Source organism: Trachypithecus francoisi, unplaced genomic scaffold (assembly GCF_009764315.1).
Source record: "Trachypithecus francoisi isolate TF-2019V2 unplaced genomic scaffold, Tfra_2.0 Lachesis_group13, whole genome shotgun sequence".
In the NCBI taxonomy this organism is placed as follows: Eukaryota; Metazoa; Chordata; class Mammalia; order Primates; family Cercopithecidae; genus Trachypithecus; species Trachypithecus francoisi.
The window spans coordinates 5,648,383-5,672,423 of record NW_022681458.1 but is presented as its reverse complement, the minus strand read 5'-3'; the positions used below and the strand labels follow the sequence as shown (position 1 = coordinate 5,672,423).

Below are 24,041 nucleotides of genomic sequence, written 5' to 3'. Positions count from 1 at the left end.
TATGTTCTAATGGCATGTTACCATTTGTGTAAAACACGCAGAATATGAGTATGTGTGTGCGTGTATCTAAGCGTATCTACACCCCCTCTCCACACCCACTCACATACAAAGCAGCAGGCTGTGATTTAAATACCAGCATGTGCTGAGCTATGGCGTATTGGTTCTGGTGGACTTTGCAGTGACAGACAAAGGGTCCTCTGATCCATGGGCAGCGGAAAAGTGTATGCATCTTTGGCTGAGAGGCGGGTCTGGCTGACACTAGCCAAGATTTCAGACAGAGCTCATGGCCCCATGTGTGACAGGGCAGGAGCACCGACATCTCAGACAGTTCCAGCTCCCTTTCTAGCCTCTTGCATTTCAAGGATATCACTTCTCTTCTAACTGCAAGCAGCCAGAAAGAGTAGAGAGTAACACCCATATAAGACAGCTGGGGCACAGAGGGTGGGAGGAAAGTCTCTTGGTAACCAACAAACTTCACACTCATACAACAGGCCCCAGTAAAACAATGGACCCTAATAAGTACATTCCTTTCCCTTTAGGTGCGCTAAGATAGGGAAGCTAAAAGCAGGCTCGGTGGGTATGCCTGCAGCTGCAGAAGATGTATGGGAACAGACACACAACTCTCCCTCCCAGATAAGTGGGACAAAAAGACACAGAAACATTCCAAACCTGTGATAAGCTCTCCTGCCCTAAACCTTGAAATACTCTTGGTCTGTAAGAGAGCATGCCTCTGACCTAACTCAGCCAGAAGCCCCTCTTAGGTTTATTCTCCAAAATCAACCTGTCTTTGACTGTTGAGCTGCTTTTCATGTTTCTTTCCTCTTTCTTTAATTCTTACATTGTGGAAGGAGAGCACAAACCTAGCATTGGGCAGGGCAGGAAGCCATCCTTTGGGAAAAGGCTGAGTGAGGCCCTGGAAATCACGTCTCCATGTTAGTGTGCTGGGAAAAAGGGAGTGAGCATGTAGAAAGGATATTTAGATATCTTTACCAATTTTTAAACTTAAGTTACTCTAACGCCGTCCTGCCCAATACACCAGTCACACCAGCCACGTGTGGCTATTTAAATGGAAATGAACATTGAATAAAATTAAAAATTCAGTTCTTCAGTTGCACCAGCCACATTTTGAGTGCTTAGTAGCCTGGTAGATTAGTGTGACCCCTACTGGGAGATCACAGGTCTAGAACTTTCCATCATTGCAGAAAGTTCTATTGGATGGTGCTCTAAAGCATATGTATCAAGTTTCCATCACTTCATTACTGTTTATTAAATGTTACCTGCACAGGTTTTTATGAGTTCTGAAAAAGTGTGCTTGTCATGAAACTAAGATCAAGTGAAATGGTATTTTAAAAAATGGTTTACTTTTACCCTCATATGTTTCATTTCTTTGCGGTGCAGATCTCGTTACTTTGCAATGGACATCAAATCCTAGAGCCCTGATGTTCTCTTCTTGGGCCATAAGGGGGGTCTCATGACATGTGAAAGGATCTTGGCAGAACCATCTTGGAGACATGAATGTGAAATCACTCTGGGATGTTAGGGTGGGGGAGTCTGCCGTTTCTCAGGCCACCCTGGGCTTTGGCTAGACATAGTCTGAAGTGGGTAAGGGGAGTCTGTGGAAATTGGGGCACTTTTGGTAATGAGAAGGCAAATCTGTGCAGGGCACCCTGAAGGCAGCAGTTTGTTTGAGAGGACACTCAGGAGGAGGATGACTTCATGGGGAGTGCGGAACTGTCCAGGCACATCAGCCTGTGACTGTCTCTGTCTGTCCCAATTTGTGTCAGTCTGCTGTGTACAGACACAGGCTGGGGGTGTGCCAGTGGTCAGAAGACACCTGGAAACCACGAACCTTCTTGGCCATTGGTGATCCAAGCCACTGGGAATCCTGGTAAAACTCGGATGCCTGACCTGGTCTATGCAGTGTGAGAGTTTATGAATTTCTGTGGTCTAACCCCAAACTGTCAGACAGGGTATTCTTAAAATTCAAGTTAAATTCATCCCATCTCAATTGAAGTCTACTTCCTCTGATTGAGTTCTTACCATAATTCAGAAGTGGATTACTTGCTATCTTCCACCAATAACCTTTCACATCCTCACACAATTTAAATTTCTCTTTTGAGCTTTCCCTACTCTTTAATCTTTTTCTTATTTTCCCTGTTTTATTTCTTCATGTAGGCTTTCTCTTCTCTGCATTTACCCCATTTTTATGCCATGGTTTTTCATCCAGTCATTGGCCTGACAATTTTCAGTCCTTCCAACGAGGACTAGGCGGGGCTGATGATGTCCAGGCCCCAATATGAACAGTGGGACCTGGACTTCAGCTATCTCAACTTCAAAATTAGGATGTTGAAACAGTTCATTTGTAAGATCCTATTTTAGTTCCAGCAACCAAATTACTGAGTCAGTTCAAGGACAACAGCTTTATTTCATTATATAAAATCTATTACTAGAGCAAAGAATTAATTTATTAAAATAGATGCAAGACACTATACAGTATACATCCCTTAATAAAAAGCTAGTGTACTGATGATATACTCATTGCTTGCTAATTGTCAAACTAGAATATTCTTTAACTGTCACATTTTAAATTTGACAACTAGTACTGATGACAGGAAGAGTCCAACTTGGAAAGACTGTGGAGGGCGTCGAGAGTGAATTTCAGGTATATACAAACTTGGCGTGGATTAAAGCTATGGAAAGTTGTGATGAACACCCAGCTAGGTGTCCAGCCTGGGAAAGGCATAACAGCACACGCAGGGGTTAGCGCGTTTGCGGCATCAGCTCACCTGCAAACTGCTAAGTTCCTTCTCCTGAGGGCTTCCTCAGGCAGGCAATGGTGAATCTTTTCTTTGGCGAGTTGGGGTCCTCTCCATCCCAGAGAGACTCAAGCATGGTTCTTCAGAAAGGCATTACTTTTTCTTTTTTGCCTTTTTCTCTTTCTTTTCTTTCCTTTTCCCTTTGTCCTTTGCCTTTTCTGTGCTGCCTCCTGTTATCGCCAAGGCTCGTTTTTTACCGAGAGGGGTTTTGGCATACCAGTTCTGAAATACAGTAGAAGTTTCGGAAAAGGTCAGAATGATACCAATTCACCGCAATACTCTTAAAAATAAACAAAAGCCTGCTAAGCAGGAAGGGGCAAGCAGCCATTGTACTTTGGGCATTTAAGGTATGCTTAATGCAACCTCTTTCTCAGTGGGTTTTCCAGCCTGTTTTTCTGCATGATTTGAAACTTCAACCTGTATTTCTGCATGATTTGTTAACTCAGGGAGTTCACAATTTCAGAGAATCGCAGGCTAAATCTAACCAGCAATCCTTCCCAACAAAGTCGCCTATTTTCCGGGCATCCTACTGTGTCCTGGGGTTGGGTTTTCTTGGGAATGTGAAGGGTGCTCATGGTTCACATGTGGCCATGTTCAATGAACAATGGACGGTCATTCAACTACTCTGGGGGAGGTGCTGCTGAAACCACGGTAGAAATAATGAAGCCCAAATACCAACCAAGAACTTAGTGATTGTAACTGGCCCCACAATGGCATTTTTCTCAACCTTTGCATTTTATTTGAAACCTAAGAAACATTTGGGTTTATAAACTTTATAATAGCAATATTTCATTGCAGGATTATATTACGTGTTATTTATCAATTGTCCTAGTAATGGATATATGACATCTGAATTTTTGGTTATTATGAAGAATGCTGAAGTTCACAATTTTTACACATCTCCTTGTACCTATGTGAGAGAACTTCTTTAGGGCACATACGTAGAAATAGAACTCCTGGGGTTGTAGGGAATGAATATCTTCCATTTTACTTGATATGGCTAAATTGCTCTCTGAAGTGCTGTCAGTGGGAAACTCTCTCAGTCTTTGTACGTCTTTTTTTTTTCTGAGACTGAGTCTCACTCTGTCGCCGAGGCTAGGGTGCAAGGGCGCGATCTCAGCTCACTGCAACCTCTGCCTCCCTGATTCAAGTCATTCCCCTGCCTCAGCCTCCTGAGTAGCTGGGATTACAGGCGTGCGCCAACACACCTGGCTAATTTTTGTATTTTCAGTAGAGACAGGGTTTCACCATGTTGGCCAGGCTGGTCTCGAACTGCTGACATCAAGTGATCTGCCTGCCTCGGCCTCCCCAAGTGTAGGGATTACAAGCGTGAGCCATGGTGCCCAGCTTCATATATCTTAAAATGTCTCTTTTCTCCTGTCTCTTGTATGCCAGTTTATCTGGATACAAATATTAGGCAGACAGTTGTTTTTCCTTAGTACTTTGTAGATATTATTTTGCTATCTTCTGGCACCTATGGTTGTTAAAGAGATGTCTGATTTCTCAATTGTTTCTTGGTAGGTAATCTGGTAGCTTTTAAGACTGGCTTTTAATCTTGTTCTTAAGTTCCCAACAATATATCTAGGTATAGATTTATTTGATTTGTTCCGCTGGTTACTAGGAGTTTATTAGTTAATACATTATTTCACTTGGAGTTTATTTTCAATCCATCTTTAATTCAGGAAAATTCTCAGTAATAATGTCTTTAAACAATTGCTCCTCTGACACTTATTGTATTCTTTTCTTCTAGAACTTCCATTAATGAAGGTCAGCGTCTTCAACCCATCTTTGATGGATTTTTATACTTTTATGGATTTTACCTTCTTGTTTTTCTGTGCTGACTACCGGGGGGTGCTCCCCAGGACCATCTTCCAGTCCACAGATTGCTCTTTGACCATGTTTAGTTTACAGTTCACACCTCTTTCATTTCCTTTGCCACTTTATACTGATTACCATATTTTTAATTTCTAAGCTTTCTTTTTCTCTGCAATTTGGACCTCAGTTTCTGACTCTCTAAGCTTTCTTTCTGTAACATTTTTTCATAATTATCTCTTCTCATTTCATTTTTTCCCCAAAATGTTCTGTACATTTCTAATGGGAGTCATGCTCTCATTTATTTTTTGAACATATTAATTAATTTAAATATTTTGTCAGATTGTATTTAGCACTAGATTTCCTAAAATGTTTTGGAATTTTGATATAAGATTTGTTTTGTTTGTGTGTGTATGTGTGTGTGTGTGTGTTTTATGGAGTCTTGCTCGAGCACACATCACTGCACCTGGCTAATTTTTGTATTTTTAGTAGAGATGGGGTTTTGCCATGTTGTTCAGGCTGGTCTCAAACTCATGACCTCAAGTGATCCACCTGCCTTGGCCTCCCAAAGTGCTGGGATTACAGGCGTGAGCCACCATGCCTGGCCAAGATTCATTTAGAGTGGGAAGTTGTGTTTTGGGCTCTGTCTCTCTCTCCTTATTCTTTCCTCCATAGTAGTTCTACAGTTGCTTCTATAAGATCCTCTAAACTCAAATACAGAACCAGGTCTTATAATGATGTTTTTGACGGATGTTTCCCTTAATGCTTCCTGGTGATATTAGGGATATCAAAGATCCAGTCATAAAAGAAGCAGGTATTATTGTATCTTTCACAAACCGTTCTTTTGTTTTTGTTTTTGAGACAGAGTCTTGTTCTGTCACCCAGGCTGGAGTGCAGTGGCACGATCTTGGCTCACTGCAACCTCCATCTCCCAGGTTCAAGGATTCTCCTGCCTCAGCCTGGGACTACACGCGTGTACCACCACGCCTGGCTAATTTTTGTATTTTTAGTAGAGACAGGGTTTTGCCATGTTGGCCAGGTTGGTATCGAACTTCTGACCTCAAGTGATCTGCCTTGGCCTCCCAAAGTGCTGGGATTACAGGCATGAGCCACCATGTTCAGCCAACTCTTAAACTCTCTTTGATTTCTATCCTTTATTTTTCTCTATGCTGCATTCTAGGCAATTTTCTTTACTCCCTTTTTCAGTTCTTTTGTTTTTTCTCTTTAGTTTTGTCAAATCCACAGACATTTATTCACTGAGTTATTTACTTATTTATTTATATATTTTTTTGAGACAGAGTTTCGCTCTTGTTGCCCAGGCTGGAGTGCAATGGCACGATCTCGGCTCTCTGCAACCTCCGCCTCCTTGGTCCAAGCGATTCTACTGCCTCAGCCTCCCGAGTAGCTGGGACTACAGGCATGTGCCACCACGCCCAGCTCATTTTGTATTTTTAGTAGAGACGGAGTTTCTCCATGTTGGTCAGGCTGGTCTTGAACTTCCGACCTCAGGTGATCTGTCTGCCTCGATTCACTGAGTTTTTAATTTTAATGACTATATATTTTTTTTCACTATCAAAAGTTCTATTTGGTTCTTTTTCAAATTTGCCTGTTTTTCCTCCCTAATGTTTCTGGTCTTTAATATAAACATACTTATTTTGTAGTCTCTTTCAGAATGTCCTTTTATCTCAGATTCTTGGTAGTGCTATTCTGTTATTTGCATTTGCTGACTCTCCTTGGGGTAGATTATTGCTTGTGGCTCATAATTTTTTATTATGAACTCATCTTCAGCAAGGCTGGTATTTCCTGTAGGAATCCTATGTACCCTGACTTGGCTAAATTTCCATACGGAGTGGTTTTTAATTTTGCTTTTGATGTGACTTCAGGGGTTTTAATGATACCATGTCATTTTTAAAAATTATATTAATATTTCAACTTGAGATTCCGGGACTATGGAGGTAGTACAGATTTGGAAATTTGACGTGCATGGCGTAGCTTGGATTTTGATTTCTTATGGGCCACTTTTATTCCCCACCTAGATCCCGGAGAAGATCACAGGTTCCTTGATATTTCCCCACGGCAACCTATAAAGTGTCCCAAGTTCGTGCAGCTCCAGCGTTCTGTCTCTCACGGGCCTCCCCTTGCCTTTCTGTTTGGATCTTATACACCCCTAGGCTACCCATGCATTAGCTCATGTAGTTGTTCCTGTCTTTGAGATGTACCTCTCTGTTAGTGGCACTGGGGGATTCCCTCCTCCGTTGTACTCAGGGCGATGAACTCCTAATTTACCGAGACCCAGTACAGAATATAGTTAATGAAGTTGGCTTTGGGGAAAGGTATGAATTTCAGCTATGCTACTTTCTAGTTGTTACTTTACTTGCCTTTTGTATTGTTTATTATATTGCTGCTGCAGTGAATTTCCAGAAACATGGTGGCTTAAAACCACACATTTATGATTTCACAGGGTTGTAGGTCAGAAACCCAGAACGGGCCTCACTGGGTGACAATCGAGGTGTCTGCAGTGCCGTGTCCCTTTCTGGAGGCTCTAGGTGAGAATCTTTCCCTTGCCTTTTACAGCTCTCAGAAATCACCTGCTTTTCTGGCTTGTGGCCCCTGCTCCACCTTTGGATAGCAACGCTGGCCTGCCTGGAGTACCAACATGCCTTCTCAGACTGCTCTCTCTGGTTCTCTCTTCCAACTCCCTCTTCTGCTTTTCATGATTACACTGGACTCACCAGGATAATTCAGGATAATCTATCTTCAGGTCAGCTGACTAGCAGGCTTACCCCATCTGCAGCCTTATACTCCCTCTGCCGTGTAACCTCACTTATTTTCAGGTTCCAGGGATGAGGATGCAGACATCCTTGACGGGCCATTATCCAGCCTACCATGACTCTCCATATCTCAGTTTCCTCGTGTGCAAAACAGGGTGTTATGAGTCTAAATGAGTCAGTACAGTGGCTGGCATATAATAAGCAGTCAGTAAGTGTTAGCTAACATTATTAGACTTACTATCATTGTTTTCATACATATTCTCTCCATCATGTCTGTGGAGCAGGGTAGAATGTGCTTGGAGAATCTGCAAGGTCTTCAGCTGAGATAACGTCGGAAGCACAATGAGGGGAAATTGCTCAGGGTTTGCCTCATTAGAAGGAACCAGAGCAATGGTATCACATTATTCAGGACAGTGTGAGGGTGTCATTCCATCTATCCATGTGTTTAATTAATGTGTCCCTAAACAAATTGATTAAGCATCTACTTGGGGCCAGGCACAGGGCCAAGCACTGGTGCTGTAATGGAAGCACAAAGGGATTGGGTGGAAAGGGGAATGGCGGGAAAATGATGCAGTTTCTTTTGAAAATGAATAGAGCAAACAAATACACCAAGAATGGATGTGTGAAGCATATGCATTCTCATCCCAGGTCATAAAAGGGTACTAATTCCTTTTCTTGAATAGTATGATCGACCTCAAGCACCTATCGATAGAAAAACTTCTAGAGATTACTTTGGAAAGTTAAAGGGTCAGCCATGAGAAAGGATAGGCTTCCACACCCTATCATCTAACTTCTCAAAATAAGGAGGAAAATTAATATTTTAGAAAGGAGAAAAAAACTGGGAATTTCAGAAAAGAATATGATGTATAATTTGAAGAGGATAATATCAGCAATTATGAACAGGTTTAAACAGTTAACGAGAATAGGTTAATAATTCAAATGGCTTGGTAAACACTCAGCTAGAGTTAAAATTTTTTTTTCAGCCTTGCTAGAGCAGGGGTCAGCAAAATATGGCTGATGGGCCAAATCTGGCCTGTTGTCTGTTTTTGCAAATAAAGTTTTATTGGAACCCAGTCATACGTATTCATTTCTGTATTGTGTATGGATGCTTTTGTATCTGATGCACAACTGAATACCTGTGATAGAGACTGCATGGCTGTCAAAGCCTAAAATACTTACTATCTGGACCTTTATGGAAAAAGATTGCCAACTCCTGTGCTAGACCATTATTACTGAAATCACTATTATGACTATTTTTCACCTTTCTAATGCTTCACTGAAGAATTAGGGGCAAACCAGGAAGGAATCATAGTTTCAGATTTGCTGGAGAAGTGATGTGTCGCAGAGGGAGATTTTCCTGATGTGAAGCAGGCTCCCAGAGATGGGCTCGGATGAGGATTTCAATGCCCCTTCTGGTGACTGCACAGCCGATACTGTGGTGGCCTTCAACTGCATGCATATAATCTTCTCTTACCTTTGGAGTTGGCCAGGGAAAACTTCCTTCAGAAAGACAACATCACTGTATTTATTTTGGCTTAAAGGAGAGCAAGCAGAGTTTGAGGAGTGCCCACTGGCCTGGGCACTCCTCCTATAAGAGAGGGTGTTGGAAGAAATAATTCTCAGAGTTTCCTTCAGATCCAGAAATTTCTGTGAATAGGTCAGAATGTATTCAAACGTCGGAAAACTAAATTTTGATGAGTTATCATGTGGCTTCCTATTGCAAACGAACTGAAACTGAAAAACAAAGTGTTCCATGACGATTATGGGCCCCAAACAGCATTGGCTTGAACTATCCTATTTAGGGAATGATTTCTCTATGCAAAACTTATTCCATAATACCAAATAGGAAGTAAAAACCAAAATAAGTATATGTGCCTATGTGAATCCGATGGTTTTGAAGTTACTACTCAATTCTGCAATTTGGCTGTTAATATATAAGGCCACACACCATGATTTTCCTCAAATTTGGAAGACACATGCTTTACTGCCAAAACCCCAAAGATTTTGTCATCCAAAATTTCAGGTTTCCAAATGTCATTGTATATGGCAGAGTTCCAATTCATGAAACCCAGGAACTCCAGAGGGAGGAGGCAGTGTGAGGAGTGTTTGCTGCTAAGATTTGGTCATCAGGGTGTTCCATTTACCTTAAAGCTTTCTTCTTCCTCTTTGTACACCGGATTCATGCTGGTTATTGTGGTAATAAACTCAACTGCAGTGAGAGGTTTATGAATTTGCCGCCGGATTCTCTGATCTGTGAGCACAGCTTTAACCACTTTGACTATATGTCCTTGGGTGAAGCCGTCAGTGACCTTCGCCAGGCAGCTGACATTCAAGGCACTGGTGAGGACTCCTCCATTGCGTTCAATGATTTGTTTCCACAGAACTGTTGTATCCAGAAAAGATACAGAGAACAAGGGTTACCACTGAGAAATCAGTGCCAGTTTCCCTCTCGGTTGAAAGTTGCATCTCATCAAGAAAGGAATACACAGAAGTCTACTCTAACTTATTTGTAACTCAAATGAACCACAGCCAAGTTACTAAATGCTTTCCTCTAGAGAATTTTCAACCATAAGCCATACATATCAATGACCCTGAGGTCTACAGATCCACAAGTGCCCTGCAAATTAACAAGGAAAAACATAAAACCACCATCAGTATAGTTTTAATGTTTCAACATTTGAAATTTTCATAGGGTGTATAATGGCATCTCTTCTCATCAGAATATTGTATGTCCCAAGTAATTTGGATAAGGAGTTTAACTTTTTTTTTTAGATATAAAGTTAATATCTCACATTATTTTTACATCTGGAATCAGAATGCAGATTCCAATTTTCATCAGCTACTGCCAGGGTCAGTTCCCTTTCAGTGGAAGACACTGTATTACACATTGTATTAAATAGAGCAATTTGACCCTTATTCTTTCCCCCTCAGCAACTGTAAACACACACTGGTTGACTAGAGTCCTTCAGATGAGTGCCTGGGTGTTCTCTGGTTTGTGGGACCTGGAGTAAATGAGATATTTCAGTCTGAACACAGGGGTGCTGTGAAAATGAACTATGAAATAATTCTGGATGCTTAACTTTAGAGATGGAATGAACTCCTGTACAATCCTTAAAATCATTCTGTATTTGGAGAATTACATCTATTCTGTAAAGGGAACACAAGGGAAGTAAAAGAGACTTGCTGTAACTTATTTAATTACATCCAGACAGTGGAGAAGGGTGAAGGGTGTTTACAAGAGCATCTGTCAGTCTCAGCACTGGGATAATCTGGTCTAATATCTCTAAACCATTTTGAGTTTACTTGAGGAACACTTGAAACCATTTTAAAAAAATGTCAATGACTACCTGATCTGAGCATTGTCAGGCCTGGTAAGGGGTTAATTCTGAGTCTGTTAAATGACTATATCATACAAATATGTTGATCCAAAAATGGCTGATAAAAGGAAAAGATCTACTTACTGTAAAGGAATACAATGGATTATAATGTAACTATGAACCATGCTGGAGAATCTGGCTTTTGGGCTGTGAGCTACTCCAGCAGTTCACCCCCACTGTCCTCTTTTGGGGGTCTTTGGCCCTGTGGGTGAGCTGAGCTGCTGGGAAAGGGTGAACTGTACCTCAGGGCCTGCCAGTTTCTCTGAGCTGCGGATGCTCAGGCATCCAGGGTTTGGAGACCTGCAGTGAAACCAAGGAGGACCACAGGGACCCCAAACTGGCCTAAAGGATCATCAGATCCCCAGTCTACTCTGCTCCTTCTTTGGTGGGTTTCTTTGAGCTTGAGCCTCAAACTAGTCTTATCTGTAAAACAGGCGTAGAAGGATTGACTTCTCAGTGCTGCTGTGAAAAACAAGCCCAGCAGTGTTTACAAAGCGCTCGGAAGTGCAGCAGCCCGGCATTTGGTGGGGACTTGACTTTCTGTAGCTACGTTACTGTTGTGTTTACAATAACAATGATTGTTCTTCATTCCATCTTGCACTGAAGTTTCCTAACCCTCATTAAAACATCAAGTACAAAAGACAACACAAAATAAGCTACAGAGTGTTTCAAAGCCTGTTTGTGTAGGGATAGATGGCAGCAGGTGAAGAGTATCCTTATCCAAATATAACTGTTGCAGAGTTAGAGATAAGAAAACATAACCCATGGTAAAAATGATCAACAACAACAACACCTAGCCCACATCTTCACTTGAGATCCGACGTGTCTGCTGGTCACATTTATAACATCTAAACAAAGTACCAGTGGGTCTGAGTGGTGACGCTGGAAGCTGAGAAGGGAACATAATTTATGGGAGAGTCACAGGTAAGGCCCCAAAAGCTGAAGTCGATATCCCAGGCTGGGTTGCATGCTTGTGGACTCAGTTCTGGGCTAGCATGAGCAAAATTCCTACCTGTGGTGCCAAAGGGAACCATCACTGGGAAGGGGTGAGGGCCATGTGCTCCCTGGCAACCAATAAGTAACTCTCTTCCTGGCTTCTCTGTGAGGCCACAACAGTCACAATCTTGGAAGTTTTCTGCCCAAATCGTCCAACCTTTTTGCAGGAGTGATCACTTGATGAGTAGAGATGCATTAGTAACGGAGTACAGTTACTGTACTGGGAAAGGGTGAAGTGTACCGTGGGGCCTGTCAGTTCCTCCGAGCTGTGGACGACTAGGCATCGAGGCTTTGGAGACCTGCAGGGAGACCAACAAGGGCCAGAGGGACATATAAACCTGCTGCTGCCCATTTAAAGTGTAGGATACTTGGTATTCACGGAGAGTTTCGGTCAAGATTCCTCTCAATACATGACTCCTTGGTTACTCTCCATAGATGACCATTTTTACTGGAGTTGCAGCAAGAGAGCTCTGTGAGGCAGTCCCAGCTGTGGTGGGACCTGCCCACCTGCCCGCTCATCTGAAGACCCAGAGAAGGGGATGCAAAACCAGGCTTGGCTTCCTTCCTGCAGCTGATGAACTTGAGCTGTTGGTCTTTCAAAGAATCGCTTCTATTGCTTTTACACAACCACCCATTCATGGGTTCTTGGCCCTTAAACAGCTGCTCTGGGGCCCACGGTGGTGCCAGGTGTGGCGGGAGGCACAGCATGGTGGGCTGGGTGGAGACTGGAGCTGGCAGTGAGCATGGGAGCCCCAGAGGCTGTGGGGTCTCAGGTCTAGGAGTGCAGTGGGGAGCACAGATGCACTGTAGTCCTGGGGTGTGGTGAAGGCTGTGTTGGTGAGGACCGAGGCTAGGGGCCTCAGAGTGTTGAGGGCAGCGGAGGGGCTCTCCAGGCCGAGTGCTGAATTTTACTTTGGTCTCTTGGATGCAAAAGGCTCCTCACATCTTCAGACCAATCTACATTCTCTTTCCCTTCTTTGGATGAAAGAATCTGGCCTTTGGCTCCCCTTCATCTGCTGTCAACATTCCCAGTGGATTCTGTCTTGGCTGGTGCTCGAGATGATGCAGTCTCTGAACATTCATTTTTATTTGGGGTTTTCCAAGCGCCTGAGAGGTGAATAACGTGATGTGGGTGAGCTTCTGACCCTCTGAAGCCTGGGATTGCAGAAATGGCTCAAGACAGATCCTGGACCCATCTGACCAGACACTGGGTCCGGGTGGGCCTGTGATGAATTGGGTTATTAGCGAAATCGACCCCAGGGAGAGAGGCAAGAGGAGGAGGACACTGGGAATGTGGAGAAAAGGAAGCCTGAAGGGATTTCTGGGGACCAGACAGGGCATCCATCAGCCTGGGGGGTGGATTTTCTTTGCAGAGACAGCTTGGTTTGGGGGAAAAAAGGAGAGATTGAATGATGTTTGGTGAACCTGAGGGCTGCGTTTCCTCCACAGATCCAGCCTTCACGTCTCAGCACTGTCTGTCCCCACATGGCCTGGAGGAATTTGAGGAGTGGGGCCGTGGGGACTGTGGCACACCTTCGAGCTCCATTGCGGGTGGAGAGATGGCCAAGCCGCCGTCCATGCTATGGATCGGCAGCCCTTGCTTGATGGACTGGAAGATACCACTTTTGGTCACTGCAAAGACAAGAACAGTCTTTCTCTATGACAGATGTCCCAGCCACTGTGGCTATGAAAACTTCAAGGTCACTGGAGGAAATGCTGGACGAGGGGCAATGATGTCAGCCAGAACGGTGGCCTGAACACATCACTCCATGCTGGACGAGGGGCAGTGATGTCAGCCAGAACGGTGGCCTGAACACATCACTCCCCAAGACAGAAATATTGAGGAGCATGTGCTTCAGTGGACAGAACCCAGGGCCTGAGAGAAGTGTCTGGTGCAGCGTTATCATCTGCCCACAGGTGGAGGGATGCTTTCTCTCCTTCCTCTCCCATCACGATGCTGTGAGGAGATTCAGGTAGGCATCTGTAGTGTGACTGGAATCTTAAGGGATGCGTGGTGTTTTATCAAAAGAACAAAATTGCCAGCCATCCATCAGTAGCTTCATTTTTAAAGGGCCTATAGTTTTGTCAAACAATAAAAACCATTCTGTCCAGAGTCCAGAATAATGCTCCAGCCCCTTTCAATTAATAATACTCTACCTTATTCCGTTAACATAGCTTAAAATATAGACACAATACAAAAAAGGAAGAAAAAAAGGAGAGTGCATGAGAGGAGAGAGGGGTAGCCCTGCTAAGGCCAGGGGCGTGGAACCCACGGCATCGGCTGTGTGGGCTGCGGCGAGACTGTGGTGCCCGCCCGTCGCGCGCTGTCTTCTTTCTTGGCTGGACAGCCCTACCCCCTTCATCCATATTTTTCATTCTGGCCAATGTGATCTGGCTGGAGGAAATGTTGGCCTCTTCTGGGTCTAGTCCTTAAGATCTCCTGTGGCTTCTCCACCCTGTCTTCCCTTGCTTCTTCTGATGCTGGCTGGGTGCAAAGGGTTTGTGGCGGGGGTGTTTTGAGGCCCTAAAAGATGAAGAAGGCACTAGATGGATGCAGAAATAGCTGGGCCTAAAGTCTTCCTGTATTTTGTGTATAACATTGATTTAGAAAGCCAGTATTACAATTTATCGGCCGGGCGCAGTGGCTCACGCCTGTAATCCCAGCACTTGGGGAGGCCGAGGCGGGCAGATCACAGGGTCAACCGATCAAGGCCATCCTGGCTAACCCGATGAAACCCCATCTCTACTAAGAATACAAAAAAAAAATTAGCTGGGCATGGTGGCAGGCACCTGTAGTCCCAGCTAATTGGGAGGCTGAGGCAGGAGAATGGCGTGAACCCAGGAGGCAGAGCTTGTAGTGAGCCGAGATGGCGCCACTGCACTCCAGCCTGGGCGACAGAGCAAGACTCCGTCTCAAAAAAAAAAAAAAAAAGCCAGGATCACAATTTATCAAGATGGAAATAAGCACATGTTGCAAACACAGTGGCTAAGAAGCTAGCTGTTTATAGCACGCGGGGAGTAGGGGGTTGTTCTTTTAGCAAAGAAAATTGAGCAGCAACTTATGAACAGCCAGAGAGGACCATACGTGCCCTCTGCTTTGCAGTGCTCATGTGATTGGAGAAGGAAGAACAGAAACCAAGTCTGACCTAATCACTGTAATACTATCATTCATGCTGACCACCATCGCCACTGCCACCACGGCCACCACCACTGCCACCAGCACCTCTACCGCTCCTGCCACTGACCGTCCTCATCTCCAGTGCCAAATGTGACCTTTGTCACCATTCCCAACACCCTCCCCAGAGCCACCCACACCGCCACCAAGACAGCCACCCCATCTCTGCCTCCTCAGCGTCATCCCACCCCTACTGCCAGCAAGCCCTTCTGTCTCCATTAGCACATGCTATCACCTCCGGCCAACCCCCTCCACCATCTCTAACACCGATAGCGCCATGGCCATCTCACCTCCAAGTCCTCACCGCTCCCCCACCAGTGCAGTGTTTTGGTGGCCCCGTCACGAGCCACCCCTCTGCATTCACACCCGTGTGTCCTCGGTCGCCCTGGAATCTAGGCTGGCCCTGTGCCTTCCTCTTGACCAGCAGAGGGTGGAGATGGTCACTCTGTGGCTTGTGAGGCTGGGTCACAAGAATCCTTTCAGCTACTGCCCCAACTTCTTGAAACATGTGCTCATGAGATAACCCCTCGTGGGACCCAGCTGCGGGTGTGAGAAGCTGCACTGGGCCAGGTGCAGTCTGTCCGGTCGACATAGGCCCCGCTCAGTGCCCATGATGGCAGCAGCAACTCCAGTCACATCCAAGAGCGATCCTGGGTATCCACACTGTCCAGTCTCCAGATGAAGGAGCCTCAACTTTCACGTGACTCTCACATCATGGGATACATTAAGGAGAATGCCCCAGCTCTGCCCAGACAACCCTTGGAAGCACACGGTGGAATAATGTGCTATCTGAGCCTTCAGGGAGGTTTTCACACAGCACTAGATAACAGAACGGCCGCCAGTACTCTCCTCAGCTTCCCTTGCCGTTTGCCATTCCCTCCTCCTGCCCAGCCCATGCCACCCTCTTCTCTTCCTCTACCTCCACCACCACTGCTGCCAACACCCTTTCTCCCTGGGGGCCATATGGGGCCAGGTGCTCTGCTAACACCTCGTGAGTGTCACAGCAGCCCTGTGGCATGAACTGTTCTCCTGCTTCACAGATGAGAAGATGGAGGCTCAGAAGGTGACCGACTTGTCAGGGTCACCCAGCTATGCAGGGTCAGAGCTAGGATTCTGAGCCAGGCGTCTTGAGAACCCCGACCCAGGCTCCTCCCCGCTCCACTGCTTTGCCTCCCAGGGGCCCTTTTTTTGTGTCATTCCCATTAAAAAACATGTTTCAAAAGTAGTGGATTTTGAATCTATTTAAGGAGAAAGAATTGAAAAAGTAAGCTCTCCCTGTATTTTAATGTTCATTTTAAGTAAATCATCGTGCAACTGGACTTTGAGACTGGAAGGAAAAAAAAAAAAAAAAACCCAACCCGGTGAAAAGAAACTACACTCTATGAGAAAAACACCATCACTATGGGTGCAAGGTGAGTGATCCTATCTACCTGTCCCAAGAAGAATCAGCACCCACAAGGCTTCTGTCACTGTCAGGGCCAGAAATCATAATCCTCGTCCAGTTTCCTTTTGTCTTGGGTAGAGAGAAATACACTCAGAACAGAATGTGGCCTAGTGGTTTACATCTGCAGCATGTGCTCTGGGTTGGGTACAGGTGCGCACACCCCACCGGGTGCAGGCTTCCCTCATCTGGCGCTCACTGGGTCCAAGGGCCACCCTCCTGGCAAGCACACAGCGGACAGCCCAGCCTCAGCTACCATGCATGGGAAGGCGCTGGGGGATACTTGCCATATCTGGAAGCATAGTCTGGTCTAGGCACCAAAATAATTTTCTGGTAAACTTTGCAGAAAGATTGGAGTTCAGCATCGAAGGGACGCCGTGTGGTCCCCACAATCAGAATCCGGTCATCTGGTTTCAGGAGTTTCAGGATTTGGGGAAGGTGTCTTTTCAGGCGTTTAGGTTCATTCTGGGAGAGAGAGAGAGAGAGAGAGAAAAAAAAAAAATTGGTCCACATACAGAAAGAAAGAATGAAGAAATGAAAGAAAATTTACTTAGAATGTGTTGCAGCATCGTTTGTTAAAGTGATTGCAAAGCTCTGACAAACACAATTTCTTCAGGTTTGTCCTGGGATGGATCTTGGAATGTGCCTCCCAGTATGACCCAGTGGATTTCAGTTGTCAGTGTTTCCTTTCCTCAACCTCTGGTGTCCAGATTTAGAGGGTGGGAAGGAAGGAAGCACCTTGACCCTAGGAATGGGAAGTGGTGGCTGATTTACAAATGGAAGGAAGCTCACTGGGACCTGTAATGAGCTGTGGTGCTCCCATTTTCCTGAGTTGTTTGGAAGCTGGACACAAGACTTCCTTTGCCGATTGCTGAAACAATGAAGAGCCCAGCTCCTGCATCTCATGTCTGAAAAATACCTGGTTACATAAGATTGTGAAACTTATCTCTCTGAAGCAGTTGGGAAATAGTTTGAACCTGAATTATTTTAGTATAATCTCAGCAGTAATGAGGGAGAGGAACGAACGAGGACAGGCTGGCTGTTCAGCACCCCAGGGAGGATGACTTCCAGCCCGTGGGAGTCAGATCTGACCATGTTGCCATGGGCAACAGCTTGGCTGCCAATGAACCTCGCCCCCAGTGCAGACAGCAAAGAGGAAGCCTGGGAAGGAGGAGCACACCAGGGGCAATGGTGAGAGCCTCTGCAGAGACTTCCCAAGCACAGTTGAGGCCATTTTTGCTCCCATTTGGCTGATGGCTAATGATGTTCCTGCATCTTTTCATGTGTTTATTGGTCATTTGTGTATCTTATTTGGAAAAATGTGTATTTAGATTGTTGGTTCACTTTAAAAGTTGGGTTATTTGTCTTTTTTATTATTGAGTTGTAAGGGTTCTTTGTAGGTTCTATTAATAGATAGAAAACCCTCAATATTACATGGTTTGCAAACATTTTCTCCTGTTCTGTGGGTTGTCTTTTCACTTTCTTGAGGATGTCCTTTGCAGCAAAAAAGTTTTAAATTTTGATGAGGTGCAGTTTTTCTTTTGTGGCCTATGCTTTTGGTGTCATATCTAAGGAACCACTGCCTAATCTAAGGTCACAAAATTTATGCCTATATTTTCTTTTAAGATTGTTCTAGTTTTAGCCCTTATTTTTAGGTCTTTGATACATTATGGGTTGATTTTTGTATATGGTGTGAGGTAAGGGTCCAACTCTTTCTTTTGCAGGTAGCAATCCAATAGTCCCAGCACCGCTTGTTGAAAAGATTATTCTTTCTGCATTGAATTGTCTTTGCACCTTTGTCAAAATGAACTGTAATATAAGGCTTTATTACTGGATTCTTGATTCTGATCCACTGATCTATGTCTCTTCTTAGGCCAGTACCATACTGTCTTGATTGTTGTAGGTCTGTGGTAAGTTGGAAAATGAAATTGGGACATGTGAGTCCCCCAACTTTATTTTTCTTTTGAAGAAGGTTTTGGCTGGGTCTCTTGAATTTCTGGATGAATTTTAGGATCAGTTACCAATTTCTGCAAATAAGCCAGCTATTTCATGGGAATTGCATTGAATATGTAGGCCAATTTGGGAATTATTACCATCTTAACAAGATTAAGTCTTTCAACCAATGAATACAAATGTCTTTCCATTTATTTACGCTTCCTTCATATTTTTCAACAATGTTTTTGTAGTTTTCAGAAAAGTCTTGCACTTCTCATGTCAAAGAACTTTGTGAGAACAATTTCTTTTATTTTTGAGACAGAGTCTTGCTGTGTCATCCAGGATGGTGTGCAGTTGCACAATCTCTGCTCATTGCAATCACCACCTCCTGGGTTCAAGTGATTCTTGTGCCTCCTGAGTAGCTGGGATTACAGGTGCGCACCACCCATGCTCAGCTCATTTTTGTATTTTTAGTAGAGACAAGGTTTTGCCTTGTTGGCCAGGCTAGTCTCGAACTTCTGACCTTAAGTGATCTGCCCGCCTCGGTCTCCCAAAGTGCTGGGATTACAAGTGTGAGCCACCATGCCCAGCCCTAAGAACTTCGTGAGAACAATTTCTGTAGAGTGGTGGGGGCAGCAAGCTGATGGTGGTGGGTTAAGGGGTGAGACTCGCCTTTAAGGAACAAAGCAGGTGGTGGGAGTGACTGGGCATGTGGGGTGCACATGTGAGCTGCCCAAAGAACAATCGAAGTAGGACTGATCTCAGGGTCCTGGTGAGGCTGGAGACTGAGAATCCATGGGGCTAGAGACACACCTGCATGGTCTGTGCCCATCCTCAGCAACCCAGTTGCCATGGTGATGGCAGTGTGATCCCTGCCCTTTCCGAGGCAGAAGATGATACTGCTACCTTTGTGTCCTGAAATGGCAGGGACATTTGAAATGAATCAGCCTATTTGGATAACAAACATTGATCCTGGGCAAAATGTCCAGAGTGACATCCTTGCTGATGGTGAGGTGCAGTCCCATGAAGAGGGGACAGAATTAGGTGTGTCATTCAACTGGTAGTTCTCCTACACTCAGATCACCCCTGTTCCAATGCAGAGCTGTCCATTATGCACGAGACCTGTGCACTCATCAATCATGCCAACAAACCACCCCACAATCACCTGGCCACCTCCAAAACTGCCGCCCTCCCGCGGGGCCTGCCAGTCCCTCACAACTGTATTTCTTTGGGCAATTTCAAATTAGTGGCTAGCATCCACGCAGCAATTTCAATTTGCTATTCTGCAGTTAGCTCCACAAAACAACCGCCACAGCCAGCCCCAAGAAAGCAGCAATTCCTTGGTGGAGGCACTATCGTGATGTCAGGGAGGCGCTTGCTAGATGAAGTAACAAAGGGTAATGGGGCAGAAAATGCAGGAGCAGCCTGTGCGCCTCATTCTTTACCGCCTTCGCCTCAGACACAACTGACTGAGTGCACTCGAGGCGCAGATGGGAGGAGACACTGCTCTCCTTCTAGGAGGAGGAGAAAGGGAGTGGGCCTGGTCCAGGTGTCTGCCAGGGGCAGGGGTGTGTTTGTAAAAGTGGCAGGGGTTCGGGGGGGCGTACTTGGAGTTTGCACTTTGCTGAAATTCTAGAGGTGTGAGGGATTCTCTCAAAGGTTGCTGAGGACAGTGTGAGGGGAACAGGAGTGTGGGCAGGAGGACAGAGAATTCTGGAGTAGGGCCCATTTGGTTCTAAGACAAGAGGGCCCCAAAGGCAGGTTTTGGGATGATGTTAAGAGCAGCACCAGGGCTGAGAGGGCCACCGGGATGCGGTGTGGTTTAGGTACACCAGGAGGGCTGACCCTATGGGCAGAAGGCGAAGCTGGTGGTTTGCCCTAAGTGTCTTCCAGCTTCTGCTGTGCATGGTGGGGAGAAGGCTCTAGCCTCTGCATTCTGGCAACCTTGTTTCTGAATCCCAGCATGAGCCCCGAGCAGCTGTATGCCTTCTGGGAGCCTTTGTTCTCTATTGTGACACAGAGAAAACAATGCCTTCCTCTCAGAGTTGCCGGGAGTTTCCCTGACATATGTATTGTGCCTGGGAAAGAGGAGGTGTTCAATCGACGTCCCCCACCGCCGCCGGGGTCCTCCTTTTCCTGTCTGCAGCAGTGTCCCTGCACCCGCGAAGTTTGACTTCCATGCTCGGGAGGCGTCACTGGTCTTCGCCATGCCCATCCCCGGGTGAACTTCCTGCCTCTGACTGTGGGAGGGGTCTCACCCCAAAGGCAGAGGTGCTGGAGGGTGCCTTCAGTCACTGTGGATTTTCAACGGGATTTCCCGGAGTCCCTTAACCCCAGGGCAAGGTCGGCCCTGCTGCCTGTATGGCGGCTGTAGCTGGTGGAGTGCCAGCCTCCTGGATGTTCTTCTCTGTGCCTCTGTGCCCTTGGGATCGGGGCAGTCTTTGGGATAGAGGCCGGGGCAGGTGGGAGGAAGGACACTGGGCTCCCCAGGTGGCCGAGTGATGCAATGAGGAGCAGTTACAATGCCTCCTGGGCTCCTCTTGCCTGTGGATGCCTCTGCTGCCCTTGGCTTTGGTCGCCTTCAGAATGTGGACGTCCAGTGCTCATGGCCACCTGGGGCCCTGGTGGCTGAGGATCTTGGATGAGACACAGAGTCTCAGAGGCTGGGAAGGACAGCGGGACTGGCCCGGTCATGGCCCTGGAGATGCAGGAAGGCAGCAGGAACTCTGCAGCCCTGCTCCCTGAGGGCAGGCCCCGCAATGCTATCACTGCACGGTGCAGGTTGAGTGGAGCTGGAGTTCCGTGTAGAGCTGGGCATGCACAAGCAATGGTTTCCTCCCCCGTCCCTCTCCTGCTGCAGCATTGGAGCCAGGGGTGGAAATACTGGGGGTGGGGGTTGGAGGATCGTGTTCATGCCTCTTGCAGCTCTGAGTCTGGGGTGGCTCAGGTCCCCTGGTCGGCCTTGCAGATGCTCAGGAAGCTGGGGTGCCCTTTGACTTGCAGTCCCCTAGGACTTATCCCAGGATGTGACTCCTGGTCCTCAGTGCAGTTGACCTCCCCAACAGACGACGGACTCCTCTAATGGGAAGGGAACTGAGAAAACGTCCAATTCATCCACAACAAAGACCATGCCTCCAGTGGCCTTCATTTCCTACAGGGACAAAGCGAGGCATGGGCAGGGTTTGTGCAAATCAGGGACAGTGCTGAGAGGTTCACTCTGTGTCAGCAGCAAAAGGGCTGATTCAGGGCAGGGTTCTGCAGGCTCGGCTGCTGCTTCATGGCTTTCCGTTCCCTCCTCAGTGGGCCTCCTTCTCCTCACATCCACTCCCTTTATGCGAGGGTGTCTACAGGGCCTGTATTTCATTCCCTGCCTCCAGCTTTCTCTCAAAGGCCCCCTCTCAGTGCTCCTTCCCCAGTGCTCCTCTGGCTCTCTCAGGAGGAACATTCCCATTCCCCTTGCTCTCCGAGATTCAGGCGTGCAGTGAGCAGACAGCCGCAAGCACAGATGGCAAGCCCAGGGCACTGTGGGAGAATGCAGGGGGCTGTATGAACTCGGAGTCCGCGCAGGCTAAAATGCTTTCATTTAATAGTAAAGGAAGCGGAGGCTCAGAGAGGTTAAGTTACTTGTTTAAGGACACACAGCCAGCTGTGTGAACGCTGTGCATGGCTGGTCTGAGTTCCAGGCCAGTGTCTTCCATTCCCCAGGCTGATGTCTGGTGTCTGGTGGGAGAGGGAGTAGCACCTGTCCATGAATGAGCCAGGTTTCTAATAACTCCAGGTGTGTGACACCTGGGATGAAACACTGCCCTGCATTTCTCTTAGACGTGGGACCTGGTGGAGAGCCCCGTCATTCCTGCCATCCATTTCGCATAACTACTTGTGGACCTTTTCAAATTTTTATGCAATGCAGCAACTTCGCCAGCAGAGGGAGCGAACTAGTAGAACCCCAGATTAAATAATAAATGAGTTCTCTGAAGACTTTCTGAAATGACAGAGCAATCAAGGCTCATTTGGGGAAGAAAAGATTGAGCTTCCACTCTTTATCCAAATCATCTCTACCTGTGAAAAGTGATGTATAATACATAAGGATCAAAAGTGATTAAAATCCTTATGAATTTAATCAGAAATTCACAGTTAACCACTATTTGCTTTGGTGCAAATTGATGTGGAATAACAATCTCGTGTACCTGCACATTTTTTTTTAACTTGTGGGAAATTTGCTGGTGATTTGTGGGGGGAAGTGGCGGGTGGGGGGGACCATTGAAAGGAGAGAAAAGAAGGAAGGAAGCAATGGAAACAGGACTCCCTGGAGGCCCCGAATGCTGTGCACTTAGCAGTTCTGTTGAGGGTCTTTGTTCATAAATTTTGGGCCTTTTGCTATTTATGATGATGAACAATAGGAAATCCTAATAATAACTCCTATGTGTGCCATTTGCTTTAACTGAGCAGAGTTCTCTAAATTGTTCGTTACCTCTGAATCGTATGTTTGGGTGGAAAATCCCTCTCCCCTTTCTTCCACACTTTCTTTCCTTTCCTTCCAAACTATGCCTCATAAAGTCAGACCACAGAGCCCTTTCAAATACGGAGAGGACAGACAGACAGACAGAGACCACTACAGACAGCCTCTGTGTTGCCTCACTTGCTTGAAAAGGCAAGACCTTCTCGAAAAGTAGAGGTAGGCCCTGGTAAGGGCCTCCTTTGGAGGAAAGAAAAGGCCAGAGTAAGGCATGAGAAAGTCCTCACCATCTTTTCTGCATTGGGAACTTTTTTGTAGAAGGTTTTTTCCGTGTCTTCAATCCACACCACGGAGGGCTGGAGCTGTCGAGCCACCTGCAGAGGAAAAGGCAGGGCCCTGCTTGTAAATGTGCTTCCCTCTCAGGTGTGCAGAGCGCTGCTTGTAAATGCCCTTTACTCTCAGGTGTGCAGAGCGCTGGTTGTAAATGCCCTTTACTCTCAGGTGTGCAGAGCGCTGGTTGTAAATGCCCTTTACTCTCAGGTGTGCAGAGCGCTGCTTGTAAATGCCCTTACTCTCAGGTGTGCAGAGCGCTGGTTGTAAATGCCCTTTACTCTCAGGTGTGCAGAGCGCTGCTTGTAAATGCCCTTTACTCTCAGGTGTGCAGAGCGCTGGTTGTAAATGCCCTTTACTCTCAGGTGTGCAGAGCGCTGCTTGTAAATGCCCTTTACTCTCAGGTGTGCAGAGCGCTGGTTGTACATGCCCTTTACTCTCAGGTGTGCAGAGCGCTGGTTGTAAATGCACTTTACTCTCAGGTGTACAGAGCTCTGCTTGTAAATGCCCTTTACTCTCAGGTGTACAGAGCTCTGCTTGTAAATGCCCTTTACTCTCAGGTGTGCAGAGCGCTGCTTGTAAATGCCCTTTACTCTCAGGTGTGCAGAGCGCTGCTTGTAAATGCCCTTTACTCTCAGGTGTGCAGAGCGCTGGTTGTAAATGCCCTTTACTCTCAGGTGTACAGAGCGCTGGTTGTAAATGCCCTTTACTCTCAGGTGTGCAGGGCCCTGCTTGTAAATGTCCTTTACTCTCAGGTGTGCAGGGTCCTGCTTGTAAATGCCCTTTACTCTCAGGTGTACAGAGCTCTGGTTGTAAATGCCCTTTACTCTCAGGTGTACAGAGCGCTGGTTGTAAATGCCCTTTACTCTCAGGTGTACAGAGCGCTGGTTGTAAATGCCCTTTACTCTCAGGTGTGCAGAGCGCTGGTTGTA

At 46.2% G+C, this 24,041-nt stretch overlaps 1 protein-coding gene across 1 annotated transcript in view; it reads right to left on the bottom strand.

The window, feature by feature from the left end:
• Positions 1–2,401: 2,401 nt before the first annotated feature.
• Positions 2,402–24,041, bottom strand: part of IQCA1 (IQ motif containing with AAA domain 1) — a 169,197-nt gene continuing 147,557 nt past the window's right edge. The window contains exons 16-19 of the mRNA XM_033229790.1: positions 23,067–23,153; positions 16,676–16,853; positions 9,544–9,782; positions 2,402–3,038 (exon numbers count right to left, since the gene is read on the bottom strand). Coding sequence (XP_033085681.1) covers positions 2,910–3,038; positions 9,544–9,782; positions 16,676–16,853; positions 23,067–23,153 — 633 coding nt within the window. The 3' untranslated portion in view covers positions 2,402–2,909. The remainder of the gene's footprint in view (positions 3,039–9,543; positions 9,783–16,675; positions 16,854–23,066; positions 23,154–24,041) is intronic.